The 17,004-nt window shown below is 38.3% G+C and overlaps 2 protein-coding genes across 3 annotated transcripts; one reads left to right on the top strand and one right to left on the bottom strand.

Moving 5' to 3' along the window:
• Window positions 1-3,002: 3,002 nt before the first annotated feature.
• On the bottom strand, window positions 3,003-10,132 carry ush1ga (Usher syndrome 1Ga (autosomal recessive)). 2 transcript variants are annotated; one of them, XM_080906224.1, is made up of 5 exons: window positions 9,734-10,132; window positions 6,376-6,829; window positions 4,340-5,136; window positions 3,740-3,791; window positions 3,003-3,613 (listed from the first exon to the last, which is right to left on the bottom strand). In XM_080906224.1, exons 1-4 carry the CDS (start codon window positions 9,895-9,897, stop codon window positions 3,788-3,790), a joined length of 1,419 nt encoding a protein of 472 aa, XP_080762350.1. In that variant the 5' UTR covers window positions 9,898-10,132; the 3' UTR covers window positions 3,003-3,613; window positions 3,740-3,787. The 2 variants fall into 2 exon arrangements, with proteins under 2 accessions (XP_080762350.1, XP_080762349.1); XM_080906223.1 differs by having other exon boundaries at window positions 3,003-3,791.
• A 2,583-nt stretch (window positions 10,133-12,715) lies between these two features.
• LOC308412113 (proton channel OTOP2-like) lies at window positions 12,716-15,682 on the top strand (the record flags this gene model as incomplete). Its single annotated transcript, XM_080906222.1, has 6 exons — window positions 12,716-13,151; window positions 13,243-13,379; window positions 13,474-13,532; window positions 14,073-14,215; window positions 14,303-15,144; window positions 15,234-15,682. The coding sequence occupies 6 exons, from the start codon at window positions 12,716-12,718 to the stop codon at window positions 15,402-15,404; spliced, it is 1,788 nt and encodes a 595-aa protein (XP_080762348.1). The 3' UTR covers window positions 15,405-15,682.
• Between the last annotated feature and the right edge of the window lie 1,322 nt (window positions 15,683-17,004).

Genomic DNA, 17,004 nt, shown 5'->3' with positions numbered 1-17,004 from the left:
AAGATTCGATGATCCATGCAGTTCATGTTCACATTAGGTAGACATACAGCGGTCATTCCTTTTTTCCACTCTGAGTACCCTTGTAAACAAGCCAATTTAATTTAATTTAATTATATTTGAATATGAAAGGACTTTATATTGCAAGGTAAGACCTTTATGGAAATTGTTATTTTCATAAAAAGAAAATAGCAATTTGATTGTGAGTGGCAGTGGGAACAAAAAACAAACCAAAAACCCTTATACAGAAGAATCCTCTGTACAAACCAGGGTCAGGAGGGTCACCTTCTGCTTTGACTGCTTTAGGTGATGGGATAGTAAAGAGAAAAGATCAAAGAGAGGCAACAAACCATGTAAGAATTATGACTTGCATGCAGGTCTGGAATCAGAGAAACCCGCAGCTTACATAGAGAGAAGAGGGCAAGCAGAAGACACGTGTACACAAACAAAAGAAACATATATCAGGTAACCGATGCATTGTTTATTGTCATTGCTTTTTTTCTCTCTTTGCTTTTGCCTCACCATAGTTAGTTAAGGTAGATTGCTGACCTACGTGCGGTTCTGCAGGTTTTTCCCTCCACACTTCTGTCATTGTTGAAAAATGCCATGATGTGAAATTTCTTTGGTTTATCAAAAAAACCAACATCAAAAGAAACATTGTACTTCTTCTGTATAAATATCCCAAAAGTTGAAATTCCTGTTCTTTGTATACTGTCAACACATTCGTTTCCAAAATAAAGTCTTTGTCTTAAAATGCCACACTATTACAATAGGCTGTGATGCCAAAAAGGTTTCACACCCACTTGACTATATGTAATTCCTCTACTTATAATACAATAACCTGAATGTTTCATATGTTTTCTACCTGTAGGAAGTCAATATCAGACTTTCTCCTGGACACTTTGTTTATTTCAGTCAATGTTCTCATCACCTATGCTCTCTTTTGCCCCAGGTGTGCTTGAATGCCTTCAGTCTGTATATGGGCCTGTTTTTTGTTCTCCTTAAGGCACTTCCACTGTCCCTTTTCTGGCCTTCTCCACAGCTCTCTGCAGCCTAGGAAACTACTGTTCAATGATAACACAAACCTGAAGGAAACTGGACAAAATCATAATGCAACTAGATGAATGAATAAATCATGCAGTCAATGCTCTGCGGTGTTTCAACTGCCTTATCAACTCCTGAGGCACTCTCACTAATCTCCCTCAGTTCCTTTGGTGCTCAGTCTACAAACAAAAAGCACAAAAAATAACACATGCTACATCTACTGACTAAGTGAGCCCCAGATTGTAAGTAAAAGATTGCAAAACCATTGTATTCCAAATGATTTTTATTCCTTTTTTAGAAAATTTTAGGAACATTTTACCCTGTAAATAAATTATATTGTGTTGTATCTTTGAGACCTCAATTTGTGCTTCTCTCTCTCGCAGTCCAGACAATTGAATCAGTCCTCTATCAGGAAGAAATAGTTGAGAGGAAGCTTATGAACCTCAAAATGAGATGTCATGGAGTGGATCCACTAAGTGATGGTTTTGAAATTTGGCTTTTTCCTGCTCTGAGATGGCTCTCACAGTAGGGAATAGGGCAAGTCAGGCAGAATTTTAGGGCTTTACTCGGGCTGTCAATGCAGGAATCACATACCATGTCTTGTAGCAGAAGCATGCTGGACATCTCAACTGTGCAATCTTCCAGTTTGTTTTTGATGTTAACATTGTGTTTATTGCCCTTCGAACTCTCCACTGTATTACCGCTAAGAGTTGCCATGTGTTGTTCTTCGAAACTTGACCCATCTGATCTTTGAGACTGCTTTTGAGCCTAGGGACTGAACATCCTCCCTAGTTCTCAATTACAGACTCCAAAACTGACAATTTAATTAAATTTCAGTAAAACTAATATTATCATACAGCAATATCATTTACAGATGACATTTGAGCCATTTTTAAAATTAGTTTTATCCACTGAGACAACTTCCTCATTTCCTGTCATGTAGCACAGACGGAACAATGATATTCGGGATCAGCAATCGTGTACTATCACTATGGTGATACAACAATGGCGTTTTCACACCTATACTTCGTTAACTCTGGTCAGAATCAGTTCATGTGTTTGTAAACTTGTAGCTTTTTCCTGTTGTTTGGTTTATTTTTTCACACAGAGAAAAATCTAAGTGAACTCCAAGCAAATCAAATTGTGTCAGTTTGTTCAGTTTACCCATTGTCCAGATGCAACAAAAGTAGATACAAGAACAATTTGCTATGTTCTGGACTAATGGAGAACATGGAGAATTTATGTTCTTCTCATGGCTAGTTGCTAGCCCATACAGATCTTAGCACTTCTATAGTACTTTGCCGCACTGACAATACAAAGTATATGTGGCTATTGGATGATTTTTAGCTCAAATTTGTAATGTACACTGGGTAACTGGTTCATATTGAGGTCGAATAACATTCATACCATAAATGAACCGCTCTGGAGTCTGTTTGGAACGATACAGAAACCACCTTCTTCAAAGCGGCCTTGATGCGGTCAGTGTCAGTCTCTGTTTTGGTCTGCAAATGAGTGTGATTACTGTGTTCACACCTGCACATATGAACAGCACCAAATGGAAAAATGAACCAGAATTCAATTTACATGGATTAAGCACTGCCGCTGTGAAAACACCTTATGTGTGTCTTTCAAATACAGACACACACAATTATCTTAGAAGAAGCTTCAAATGCAAACTGTAAACAGGAGATGACTAAAGCAGGATGTTTAGTGATCAGTCAAAGCTATCTCACTAATGAATGGGCATTCCCAGAAAAATGATATCACACATGAACTCAATCTCACTCATTAGAGCTAATGCTCTGCATTATGTAACTGAGGTTTTTTCTGCAATCAGTGTCACTCTGAGTTCAGATGAAATGTTATATAGCAAGAAGAAGTAGTGCATGCACACACCCTTTAAACAAATTACATCATTAAAAACATTTTTAATAAGAGTAAATTCAACCTACATTTGTTTACAAAAGTTCAGATAGTAAACATTAAAGTGCTACTGAGCAAAGGTACATTAATATAAAGCACTCAGAGTAAACAAAAACAACAAAAACGCAATTTCATGATCCCACTTTAGTCTAATTCTACAGAGACATGTTACAGTGTAGTATGCACTTATTAAAAAAATACTGTGGTATTAGATTTTACATCACAAGTGTAATAACAACAAAGGATTGGCCTTCACTGCCAGTGGGCTACTCTAGACCTGACGTGGCTGTCTGTATGTAAACATATACAGAGACAAAATATACAAATACAAGTAAATGTTACTTCAGTTACAAATAGTTATTAAAAATTCTGTTACAGCTGAAATCACACTAGTGTATTTCTAACAACATACACTTTTCAGCAAATGCACAGGCACAAGCAATGCAGGCACATGAGGTCCAGGTTCACCCCGAGGGGGTTAAAAGGTTCAGGGGACACAGACCCCACAATCATCTCTCTGTTAACTGTGCCAAACGGCATACAATGTGCACAGTGCTACACTCAGATAAGGGTCTTTCAGTTTGTGAAACCATGCAGCACGGGGAACTCCAATAAACCAAACAGAGATATTTTCAGTGATCATCCTGAGCTAAAAAGACAGTAAAGGAATCCTGTTAAGGATTTATCTCATGCTTGATATATTCATCATGACAGTGTCCTTTTGGGTTTAACATCCAGCCCATATGTGACATTTACTTTGCAATGCTCCACTAACCTTTAAGGCCGGATGAGCACACAGCAGGATGGGTGACCACATCTTTCGTTATCTGTAGAACAGAAAGAAAAATAATGAATGTTTGTAAAATGAAAGATTCTTTCAAGAGCTATAACAATAAGACAACAAAAAAAGTCCAGAAACACAGTTTTGTCTTTGTGTTTTGGCATGTGACCTAATACCGTAAAAGATTGATTTTGATTATTTCAGCTATACTTTTTTCTATATCCAGCTCTTCAGTTTTAGTGATGATAGCAAAATGCAGACCAGACAAGCATTTTTTCAGGATGGGATGTTTTTGACTTGCAGTCATCTGACCTTAGTCACAACTAGGTATGTGCTTCACTAATAAAGACCAAACATTAGGGAGGAAAAGAAATATCTAAGATTCATCAAGACTAATGCAGTAGCTGATCTATTAAAGTACTAGAACAATAGCAATAGCTACAAATAGAGTTAAAAATTAGCAATAGCTCTACACTATATGTGCAGCACATCAGTTTCATGCTCCATAGTGTTTCATATCTGAACTATGTTAAACTACATTGTCCCTTTTAAAAAAAATAAACTAAAATTGAAACAAAAAATCTCAACACTCACAATTCTGTGTCCTCGATGTAGTCAGGCTCAACTAAAGTCTCTCGTCGTCTCTTACAGGCATCTAAGATCTTTTTCCTTGGTCCTAAGGGTATATGGATGCTCTTAAGGTCATGATCGGAGCACAGTAACAGCGCTGCAAGGTCAATCTTCTCCCTTTTGAAGATGGAGAAAAAGTCGTTCATGCTCTGGGTGGCGAGGAAGACCTCCAAAGGGCTTGTATCAGGCTCATCATCATCATCCAGCCCTAGTTCAACTTCTTCCCAAGGCAGTTCTTCAACATTTCTCTCCTGTAGGCTGCGTGCACTGCCAATGCTGTCTTCATCTAGACTTGGGTATTGCTGCAATCGACTGCGTAAACGCACATTATTGCCTGAACGGGCCACACTGGCTGCATCGTGACTTCTAAGGTCAAACATTCCTCCGCTCACATAGTTCCTCCTAAACACCATGGTGCCAAGACCGGGTCGGTTGAACAGGGAATCGTGTCCAGAATCAGTGCTGATCTCAGAATAGTCCACATCTGGCCCATGGAGGTCTGGCTCACTCATGGCACGTGAAATGGCATCGTCATTGTCTCTGGGAAACATGTCGCGAACATTGCGCCGGGCACGATCCTTTGGGTTGACATAAGTCCCTTGTTTGACAAACATGACATCATTACCCAATTGAAGTCCAGAGAGGGAGCGCACACTTTTCCTACCATCTTCGTAGATTTTAAAGGTGCCATCTCCTTGTTTTTTCTTCTCCAGCTTCTTCTGGATCTTTGTCTTCCCTCGGCTTGTGGCATGGAGAGTTGCCTGATAGGATAGTAAGCATGCAGCAATGAGGCGCACATCAGAAATGAAAGACTTCCATCTTAAAAGCTTTTTCAAATTTGAGACAAATATTCTTAAATTTTGTGTCTATCTTACATTAGTAGTAACACATTTTAATAGATTTATTTATGGTAGATATTTTTCACACTGTTGCCATCCTTTCTTGGTATATGTGTTTTGAATTCTTGGATGTGCTTCCATGCAAATTGAAATACACTGTCATTGTATTTACTACTGATAGCTTTCCCCAAAGCAATACATTAATTTTACTTATATGTCTTGACATCTTTGAATGGATTATCATGAACTTTTGCACAGTTTCACCAATCCATCCATAAGTAATCCATCTAGATCAGGGGTGGGCAATTCCAGGCCTCGAGGGCCGGTGTCCTGCAGGTTTTAGATCTCTACTTGGGTCAAAACACCTGAATCACATGATTAGTTCGTTACCAGGCCTCTGGAGAACTGCAGGAGATGTTGAGGAGCTAATTTAGCCATTTAAATCAGCTGTGTTGGTTCAAGGACACATCTAAAACCTGCAGGGACATCGACCCTAGAAGCCTGGAGTTGCCCACCCCTGATCTACTGTTAAGACTTAAAGTTAGGGATGTGGCAGCTTAACAGACAGGTGGGTTAGCTAGCTGTCTGGTTTTCTTCACCTGTGTTGTTGCTGCTTTTTGAAGGTTTTTCATGAAAAAATCTGAAGACAACATTTTGGCGGTACAGACGAACCAAGAAGTTTGTCTTTTTTTTTTTTCAAGGTACTCTAGAATTTTTTCAGTTTGTCACCAATTAGTAGGTACCTGTCCAGTTTAAAGTGGCAGCTAACCAAGCTTGCTACATATTTTTTAGCACACTATCCTGTTCATATACAATCATTTCTGGCTACAAAGCACCAACGTGGCAGAAGTCAAAATGCTCACGATGAGGAATCAAAAAGCAGAAGACTTCATGGTGGTTACATCCAACTTTTACATACAGTTTATAGTCTTTCACCACTTGAAGTGGCTTATGCCTTATAAAGTGTAACATATTTTGTCTGTGGCTAAACAGGTATAGCAGCAGTTCAAGCCAGTGGCAAGGAAAGGCCTGGAAAAGCATGAAAAAATATAGAGTTGAGAACTCTATATCCTTACTCTTTTCAGGCTTTGCAATTAAGAGAAGAAGCTCTTTCTAGGTGGCAACAATCCAAAACAAAAAAACTAATTACAAACAACAAACCTGGGAATATGGCACACTGACAGTGGCTGTGTTTAAGTTGAGCAGCTTGTGGCTAAGAGAGCTGCTCGTGTAGCTGGAGAAACTCATGACATCTGATGCAGACGTCTCAGAAACTTCCTTGTAAAACTTTCTCTCCATACGTTTGTGGTGCTTCTTCTGCATCTTCATGCATTCTTTGATTCGCTGTTCAGCATCACGAAATGCCCGATCCTTCAGCTTGCTGACCAGCTTGGGATTAAGGCTTGTCTGCTTGGCAGCGATGGAATCCAGGTAGCGGACACAATCCATGTGATTCTTCGTGGCAGCCATGTCCAAAGGTGTGTGGTAGTCATTATCCAAGCACCATATGTTGGCACCAAAAGATACCAGGAAGAAAAGGCAGTTGAGGTGACCATTGGCAGCTGCCAGGTGGAGCGGCGTGTTCCCCCATATGTCACACTTGTCTGGGTTTCCCCTGAAGGTCACAAGAAAAGTGTAGACACATTTAGAAAGTAATTTATTGACTATTTGGACATTCTTATTCAAAATATGTCAATGTCAATTCAGTGTCATTTTTATTTTTATACATTTAAAAGCAGCAAAGTTGACCAAAGTGCTTCACAAGTTAATGAAAAAGAGAAAAAAAAGACATGAGATGAAGTAAAACATAATATATTTAATTCATTTAATATAAAAAAAAAATGAGGTAGAGGATTCTTTCTTTCTGACTAGTGTTCAGATATCTCACTTGTGAGTAATCATGTGATTTTTGACCGTGATTTCACCACTGAACTGCCAATTACGGGATGTTAAATGGACCTCTTTTAATCATTTAAACCTTAAGAACTACATTAAGTTTCAGCAAATAACTGTTGATCTTCTGTAGTTTTGATCAATTGAAAAATGGATCAATTCTTTTTTCCACAGTGGAAGCACCATAATTAAATGAATCCTTTAAAAGAAACAATTGCCCTTCACTGACATTCCACGACCTTAGGGTTACCTCTGTGTTGTAATGTTGCTGTCAGTCTGTAATATGACCACAAGCTTGCTGGTGCCACAGCTACACTACCTGTATCTTATTACAGGAAACTGTAAAAAGAATGAGCGCGTGAATGGCAATGTCACACTAAAGTCCACAGAACAAAACACATTGTTACAGCTGAGTTAGATTACTTTGAGGGCAAATTTTCCTTTTTTTTGCCCCTGCACATTTCCTACCCCACCACAGGTCGATTACGCACATTAGAGCTCATTATCATCATTTTTTACAAACTAGCATCCCATGAAGAAACTTTCTGGTAACTGGTCAAAAACAGCATGTATTCATAATGCACAACTTATGTGTGCCCAGTACACCTAAACCGAGGTAAATTTATTTTAGGCTATTATTTCTGTGGATTTTTTAAAAAGTATACAGTCTTTTGCTGGCATCACTCTTCCTGTATTTACATTCTTATTGAACTGTCTTGTATCTTATCCATTTCCTCCAATACAGCCACATACAGAGTGCTGATACCAAGGACATGAAACTACTGTTGAAGTGAAGCTGTATTATTGATGGCTGCTGTTGCACAGTTTTCATTGGGAATGTATGTACAAAGTCCGCCATAGCTTAATTTAGCAAATCACACCACCTTTATGGACAGTAATAGATTTAAATATGCAGCTTTAAAAACAAGCATTATTTGAGTTCATGTGAAGAGTGACTTTTGTCAGTTTGCATGAGTGAGTGTAAACACCAACCACCCAGAAAGTAACAATAAAACAGAGATTAAACAAAGGCATCATTATTGCCCTTTTGTGCTGTAAAACACTGAAACGACATTATCTTTTCAACTCGGGTGAAAAGATAAATTGAAATTAGATATTCAGGTTGCACGTTGAGACAAAATACTTAGAACCTTCTACAATCTCTATACTCTATATACCATACAGTAGCTGCAGTAAGGGGCCATCTAACTTCATAGGTTTATGTATGTAATTTATACCTGTCCTTGTAAAGTCGATGATTACAGTAGAGCGCACATTTTCCTCATCTGCTCTTTATGACATTATGGGCTGTTTGCTTCTTTACTCCCTGTGACAGTTTGATGTTACTGCATCTGTAATATACTTGCCAAATACGGCAGAGGAGGCATCTTTCCTATGAAGCATGTCAGGCAGCATTAAACTTATCTTATATAATGGGGCCTCTTGGGGTTGAATTATTGGAGGATTTGATGTTTAATTTTAGCATCACATGTCAATCAGTAGTTTATATGTGCTCTTATTAGCAGAGGTGCTTAGCCGCTATCACCAGATGATATGTCTGGTCTGCTGTTGAGAACGTTTCAGAAACACTTTAAATTCATAATGGCCCCATTTGGGAGGATTGGGGGGGGGGGGGATGCAAAACAGGTCAAGTAGATGTAATGATAAATGGGCTGTTCCATGTGAACACCAATCACATTTGTAGATTTTGCTCAATACGGACACCGGCAAAGATGCAACAACTCCCTAATATGATCTAATTTGCTATTAATTCGATAATTCTTTTTCTACCACTGGAATTACATTTTCAAAATATTACGGAGGGAATAGAGCAAACTGTCCAAGACAAACTCTGTTTTAAGGAACTTGCATCATCTTATCATCATGGAATCATGCGCGTCTGTTATAGGACAAAATAGATTTTCTTTCTACATGTAATTCTCTGATTCTGTACTAGCATGAAATAACATCTCCACATCATGAGATGACTTTGAGCAGTGTCATGAGCTGAGCTTTTAAAATTTATGGTAGAGTGCTTCATTTGAACATGACACATAACACACGCTGTTATTTGAAATTCAAAGCTGTGTGTGACCTGAAAATAGATGGATAATAAGGGTTAAAGTGGCATCACAATGTTGGATGTTGAACCTCAGCCAAAATTCCACAGAAACAACGCCACTGTCTAAATTATCTGTTTAAAGAGGTTTTGTTCTTATCAAACAAAGATTTAAAGTCTAAATTAGAATATTAAGATCCCCCCCATCTGAAGACATAAGGTTCATTCAGATTTTGTGGATTTCTGATATTTCTCTGCTACTACGCTATAAATATATTCATATTAAAAGGCAGCCTCTATATTTTTAAGACCTGGCCTAACAGCATATCTACGTGGCTATTTTCTGTTGGTGAGACTGAAATTAGGTTACAGTAAAGAAAAACATTGTTTTAGTGTTATTTCAGTGCCTGTTAAAAGTCTTGTAATAAGTGTAAACATTTTATGGTTGTGCTACAAAAACGCCCGTAGTTTAAGCAGCCATGTCAATTTCTGCAGAAACATACGGGCTTATGCGTCATGTTTATGGCCCTTTATCATTTTGCGCACAGTCTCATAAATCATACTCACCCCCTCGACACAATCAGTCGCAGAGCTTCCAGGTTGCCGTGATAAGCTGCCCATAACGTCGGTGTCATGCCATCCTCATCCGGCGCGTTGAGATCCTTCCGAGTTGCCTCTTTAAGTAGGTCCAGGTAGCCATCCCGGGCCGCCTTATGGTATCTGTCATTCATGGTGCACAATTAAGTCACCCAGCTCGACCCCATTCCGACGCGTCAATATTGCTACCATCGTCTTCTTCGTGTGGGTACACAATGGTAGCTGAGCGGCTAAGGGGGCAGTTTACCCCCCTTTTCACTCAGAACCATTTGGTCAGATCAGACACAGACCGCAGTGAAGAACGCGTCGGTGGTATCCAAGGACGCGCTGCAGTACAGTGCTTCCGGTGGCCGAAAGGTCCCAATTCGCCCAAACCTACAGCTGATATATTATTTATTTTTAAAGTGACATTCAACATGTCAGGGAACAAGACATGAAACACGCTTTACTCTGCTTAAAAAAATAGCTGCCCTGGTTCTTTAATGTATTGTGATATTTGAAAATGCTATTAATATTTCTTTAAGTTTTCTTTATTATTATTTTTTATTTTTCAAATTGAGTAATAAATCTTATTACATCTACTAGCTTTAAAAAATAAATAAAATAATTACACTAAACTACATTAAAGTTGGAAACAAATAAATTATTGACCTCATAGCAGTTGGAACACAGGGGACAAAGATTTAGTTGATTTGTTAATACTGTTTAACCTTTTGAATAAAGTATTATTCATGCTTTAAACCTTATGCTTCGAAGAAAAAAAAAGCAAGGCACACAAAGAATTATTTCATTAGGACAAAGGAGTGTTTCAAGAAAGAAGCACCTCAAATCTCAGCCCCACCCAAATGAAAAGAGCAATGCTGCCTCATACGTTTGTAAGTTCTCAGTCACCCTACTCAGATGAAACTTCGTTGAGGACACAGATCTCGATCATGTGCAACATCTGCCACAATTTATACGATAAAATAGATGGTAGATCACTTTATATCATGGGTAAAATTTGTGGCTGTTCATCACTTTGCACACGCATTCGCATAAATCCTTACCAACCCATTGCCACAATCGCCTGATAACACAACTGATAACACAGACCATAAAATTAGTGTCATGCCATCCGTATCCGGAAGAGATCCTTAAAAGTTGCTTCCTTTAGCAGGTCCAGGAAATCATTCCAGCAGCTTCGTGGTACCCGTCATTCATGGTGCAGAAGTGGCAGTCTGAATGTGTAGAAGCACACAGTGACACAGAGTAGATATCAGTGCTTCTGATGGTCGAGGTGGTCTGAAACTGAGATGACATCTTTGGGGCTCTAAAAAGAAAAAAAAAAATCCAACCCGAAACGGAAACATTTCCTGAGGTTTTTATTAATTATTTTACACCACATTGCATCTCGTTAGGAAACAAAGACAAAACGTGCTTCACTCTGCTAAATGTGCCATTTTGGATCTTTAAAATAAATATCAATATAAAAAATATTTTAACATCTCTTCGACTTCTCGTTATTCTTTTCAACTCATTTTTCATGGTGTGTGATAAATCTCAATCCAATGTAATCAACTTCATTCAAGTTGGAAAAAATCAGAGATATGAGAGGCATCATTATGACGTGGACACAGAAGACAAGAAGTGTCACTGTCCTTTTGAATCAACTATTGTTCTCACTTTAAATCTCCAGTTAGAAAAATGCATGGCACACAAAGAATGATTTCATTAGTACAAAGGATTGCTGCAAAAAAGTAACTCAAATCTCAGCCCCACCCCACTGCAAAGCGTAAAACTGCAGCATAAGTATGCACGTTCTCAGTAAGACTACTCAGACTACTTGGAACTTCCATGACAAAATAGAGATGATAAAATAGACAGGTAGATCGCTTATTTAAAAGGATTAAAAATGGAAACAACTTGAAGCACTGAATTAAAAAAAGATATTCACTTAATACAACCTACACCCATTTAGACATCAATGGATTATTGCTGCCTTACAGTCAGTTCAAATAAATGTATAACAATAGGATCACAGAAAAAAAGAGGTAACATAAAACCTCGAAAGCATTAAAGCAAAAATTTGTTTCATACCATTTGTTTTTTTTCTACTCTGTTTGTTGTGGCCATGCTAGTAAAACTTCCATGACACCCATAGCATACCTTGCATAACAATAAAATGTACTGTATAATATCAAAACACAGCTGTTTATGAGAAAATAAACCAGTTCCTTTTTTTTTAGTTTCTTTAGAATTTGTGAGAAAACAAGTCTTATTCTTGGAAACATCCTTTGAACTTTACAGAAACATTAAGTCCAAAACACACTCTGTTTGGAGTACTTTTTGCTCGTAGCAGATTTATTGATATTTATGACTCTTTGTAGATCATACTACAGTGTTTTCTTGGGCATATAAATGTAGTGACTGTCTAGACTGCTCATAGGATCTTGTTGAGACAGGTAGGCTTACAGGTATCCAGTAACTTTTCACTATTTTTAGCTCATGTCCTGATTTTCGGAAAATCAGGACAGGAGCTTGATTTTTCTCTCTGATAAGCGCCATTTTTTTTTAATAATATTATACAATTCTTTCACCTGCTCTGTTGTAATTCTTTATTTAGATGGCATGGGATGCTGTTGGTGAATTCAAGAAAAAAAGCACAGCTGATCTAGTTATATTTTAACTGCAGGAGATATTTTTTCTGATTTTGAACACATTACACATTATTGTACACACTATGTGTAGTAGAAGTGTGGAAATAGAATTTTGTTTGTTGATTTAAAAATTTGTTTTGTTTTAGATAAAAAGAAAAAGACCAAATTGTGCTGATTTGGCATTCGGAGAAAAGTTTCTTTTGCGCAGGATCACTCTACTAATAGCAACCAAGACTGGGTGTGGCTGTTAAACCTGTCTTGTCTTATATAGAAACAAATCCAGCAGAGAACTCACCTGTGAGCAGAGAGAGTAGCCATGTCTATCAGCTCTTGCTATGAGTTTAACTGTTTGACCACAGGAAATCAATGTGAACCCTGCAGAATGATGGCCCAGGACAAGGAAACAGAGGAGGTCCACCAGTCAAACAACATAAATTCACCTTGTCAGGAGGGAAGCAAGGATGAACCCGAACTGAAGATCTCTTCTGCAGAAGTTGGGAAGGAAAAAAGCCAAAGTTGGGGATGGATGGGATCTGGGATCATATGTGTAAACATTTTGATCCTGGGCAGTGTCTTGGTCACCAGGAGTACTTATGAAGATATAAATATCAAAGCCCCTCACCTGCAGATTTTCCTCATCATCATCCTCCTGCTTACCTCCATGTGGATGATTTATTACAGCATCTACACAGCCAGGATTAAAAATGCTGTCAATTACAAGGATGTCCACGCTGGGCCAACTTGGCTCAGGGGTGAGTAAATGTTCAGTTCAGTTTAAGTATTATTGGGTAGTTTTACGATTTTTCATCCGTTCTACATCTTCTTTCTTTTTTGCTCCTCCAGGAGGACTTGTGCTGTTTGCAGTCCTCAGCATTATCATGGATATTTTCAAGCTTGCCAGCTATGTTGGATACCTCCACTGTGGTTCTGCAGTTAAAGTTGCATTTCCCGTGGTGCAAATTGTTTTCACATTTGTGCAGGTAGAAATGAATAATAAAATGCTCCTTACTACATTTAATCTGGTCTTGATGGTTGCAAAATAATTATTGTAATAATTGTAAAATCAATTTGTAGACATACTTCTTGTGGGTCCATTCCAAAGACTGCGTGCAGCTACAAAAGAACATTTCTTGGTAGGTAATTAAGATATTTCCTACCCCTTTCTTCATCATTGTACTCCCGGGTGGTATCTATTTCGATACAGGGAAAGTAACCTAGTTACTGTAAAATCTGTTGTCCAAGAAGCTGTGAAAAATATCAGAGTAACTTTATACTGGAAATGCTGCAGCCACTAATTATGCTTTTCACTGTCTATGATTCCCAGACCTTCTGAAGGTCTCTTTTTAAAAGGAGGCTATAACCAGTAGTTACCATCTGTATTAAAAGGTGTAGAAAAAGTTCTTGTGAATTGTTTTAGTTAAAAAATGATTTAAAAAAAACCTCAAAGGAAGTTCATTTCCTATAACAGTGAAGTAAGAGAACCAGTTTATATTTAAAATTTAGATTTGAAACTCTTTGCTTTAAAAGGAATTTCCATGCTGATTAATCAGGATTTAGCTTGAAACTATAACAATAACCGGAAACATTACACTCATAGGTATTATCTGATATGTTTTATGTTGGACTATCTAATCCTTGTTTTATTGTACCTTCTTTTTATCCCTCAATATTAGTTGTGGGCTGATGCTCACCCTCTCCACAAATCTGGTTTTGTGGATGACTGCAGTTGCTGAGGAGTCTGTTCACCAAACGTTAGTTCCCACCAATCTGGACAACATCACTAAACTCACTGGGCGAAGTTTGTACATCAGTAGAGGTAATTAAAGCAGTTTTTAAAAAAATGTACTAGATAAAAGAGTCGTTATGAAACCACAACATAATTCTTTGGTTTCATGTTTTACAGCAAGTTATGGAGACCGTGAGTGTAAGTGCAGCCACTCTTCATGTAGCATCTTCAAGGTTGCCTACTACTACTTGTACCCTTTCAATATCGAGTACAGCCTCTTTGCATCTGCTATGGCCTACATCATGTGGAAAAACGTGGGTCGATTAGTAGGTGAACATGGCCACGCCAAAATCAAATTCCGTCTTAACGGCATATATATTGGTCCTACTTTTGGAATCCTGTTAGTGATCGCAGGGCTGGCGACCTTCATTGCATATGAAATGGAAATGAAAAATGAAGATGCAAAAACCAAAGAAGAAGCATTGATGATGCACTTTGTCATGAATATAGTCATAGTGAGCCTCATGTCTATTGTGACTGTGATCGGCATGATGATTTACAGGGTTGATGACCGCGAACACGTGTCAGAAAAAAGTCCCACACGCAACTTGGATGTGGGGTTGCTGGTCGGAGCCTCACTGGGACAGTTCGTCATAAGCTATTTCAGTATCATAGCCATGATTTCAACAGGAGTCAAAGACCCCCTGAATAGGCTTGATCTGTCCTTTGCCATAATTATGGTGATCCAGCTTGGCCTGCAGAACTTTTTCATCATTGAAGGTCTGCATCGGCTGCCTTTTCACAAAGTGAAGGAACCATCTGTGATTGTAAATCCTTATGTGGTGGAACCCGGCAATGACATGAACAACCACGAAGGCTCAAACACGAACACAGAGACAAGCCCTGATATGCCAGAAGATAACCTGCAAGGCGACAAGATACAGTACAAATACAAACCGTTGTGGAAGCGACAAGTGTTGAAGGAGGTCTGCATGTTTTTGCTCATGGGAAACATCATTGTGAGTACCTCGTCTCTCGCTGCCTTAAATATGGTTTTTAAAAACTCACTAAATATTAAGGCTCTCTTATTTTTTTTAATTTTTTACAGTTGTGGATCATGCCTGCATTCGGTGCTCGTCCTCAGTTTGACCACACCACTGAAACTGAATTCTACAAATTCAACGTATGGGCTCCTGTTGTAAACGTGGGACTTCCTTTTGGCATCTTTTACCGAATGCATTCGGTTGCCAACCTTTTTGAGGTGTTTCTGATATCATAACATGGAAGCGTGCAACTTGTACAGCTGACTGGGTGGACACTTAAACCATTTATAACCTGTGGTTTGTTCCAATGATTTTTCTTTACAAATTTCGGTCAAAACTAACTAATGAATACAGCCACTAAGATGTATCTTAGTGTATTTTTTATATGAAAATGCACATGTATTTATAATGTTTTCAGAACTGTTTTTGTTTCTGATCTTGTATTAACTGATTTACACTTCAGGCATGTAAGCACAAAATAAATGCATGCACAAAAAGAAAAAAAAAAAGAGTTGTTGTTGTTGTTATTATTAATTCAAGTTTACAATATAAAAGTCCATCCATCCATCCATTCGCTTCCGCTTATCCTTTTCAGGGTCGCGGAGCCTATCCCAGCTGTCATAGGGCGAAAGGCGGGGTACACCCTGGACAGGTCGCCAGTCTGTCGCAGGGCCAACACATAGGGACAGACAACCATTCACACTCACATTCACACCTAGTGGCAATTTGGATTATCCAATTAACCTATCCCCACAAGCTGCATGTGCAATATAAAAGTCAAAGTAATTATTATTATTTCAGTTTCTCATTTATAGTGATCCCAGCTGTCATAACTATAACCACAAGCAGCCAATACTGTAGTGGTGTATTATTTTGAAATGACCATTGAAAGCTAGGACTGTTCGATATAACGATATATATCGGATGACGATATAAAAACGTCTATCGTTTCATTTTACGCTATTGTTTGTTTCGTGGTGTCGCAAAATAAACTGTTTACGGCAACATTTTTTCATGGTTTTGATGGTCACTGTAGTGGCTATATTAATTTCTTAAAGTTCTCTCTTTCTCTTATATTTTATATGACCACACTAGGGACGGACAAGCGCCTGTTTTTATGCATTGTGGTTAGCAACAACGACGGTAACGCCATCGCGTGTCCGCTTGTTTAAGTTCCACATAAAACTTTCACAATAAAGCTCAAGATCCTGTTGAGATTTTTCAAAATAAACTGAATCACTTGAAAGAGCAGATTATTTACGGATGAGAAGTAAAAAAGCCGCCAGGTGCTAAAAAATAAACCTTAGACTCAAACGTTAGAACAGGCTTTTCCCCGCGGCACACCGTGTAATAAATACTCACAAAGAAAACGGTGGCCTTTACAACTTATGTCTTAAAATGTATAGTTTCATGCATCTGTTAAAACACTCGACTCCAGGTACATGACGCGCAGCTGGAAACACTTCCCGCAAGTCGAGCTGCCCGAGATTCACAGAATTTACAGAAAATGTTATATTTTTGTGATTTATATCGTTATCGGGATGATAGATGTCTTATATCGGGTTATGAGATTTTGGTCATATCGCACAGCCCTATTGAAAACAGTGAAGACCTTACAATAAATACGACTAGTCAGATCTGCTTTGCCCACGTCTTTTCCTGTATAGCTTAAGAAAAAAAAACGAATGAAAAAAATCATCTCCCAACCACCACACACACACAAACGAAAAGAATCGGTCAGAAATGTTCACATTTCTAACTTCACTAGCGATTTAAATGGTGCTATAAATACAGAACTTTTTATGTCGAATCACTGGCTGCATTAGTTTTGGGGGG

This window comes from Rhamphochromis sp. 'chilingali' (assembly GCF_963969265.1).
Source record: "Rhamphochromis sp. 'chilingali' genome assembly, chromosome: 15".
Taxonomy (NCBI): Eukaryota; Metazoa; Chordata; class Actinopteri; order Cichliformes; family Cichlidae; genus Rhamphochromis; species Rhamphochromis sp. 'chilingali'.
This window is presented reverse-complemented; position numbering and strand designations above follow the sequence as displayed.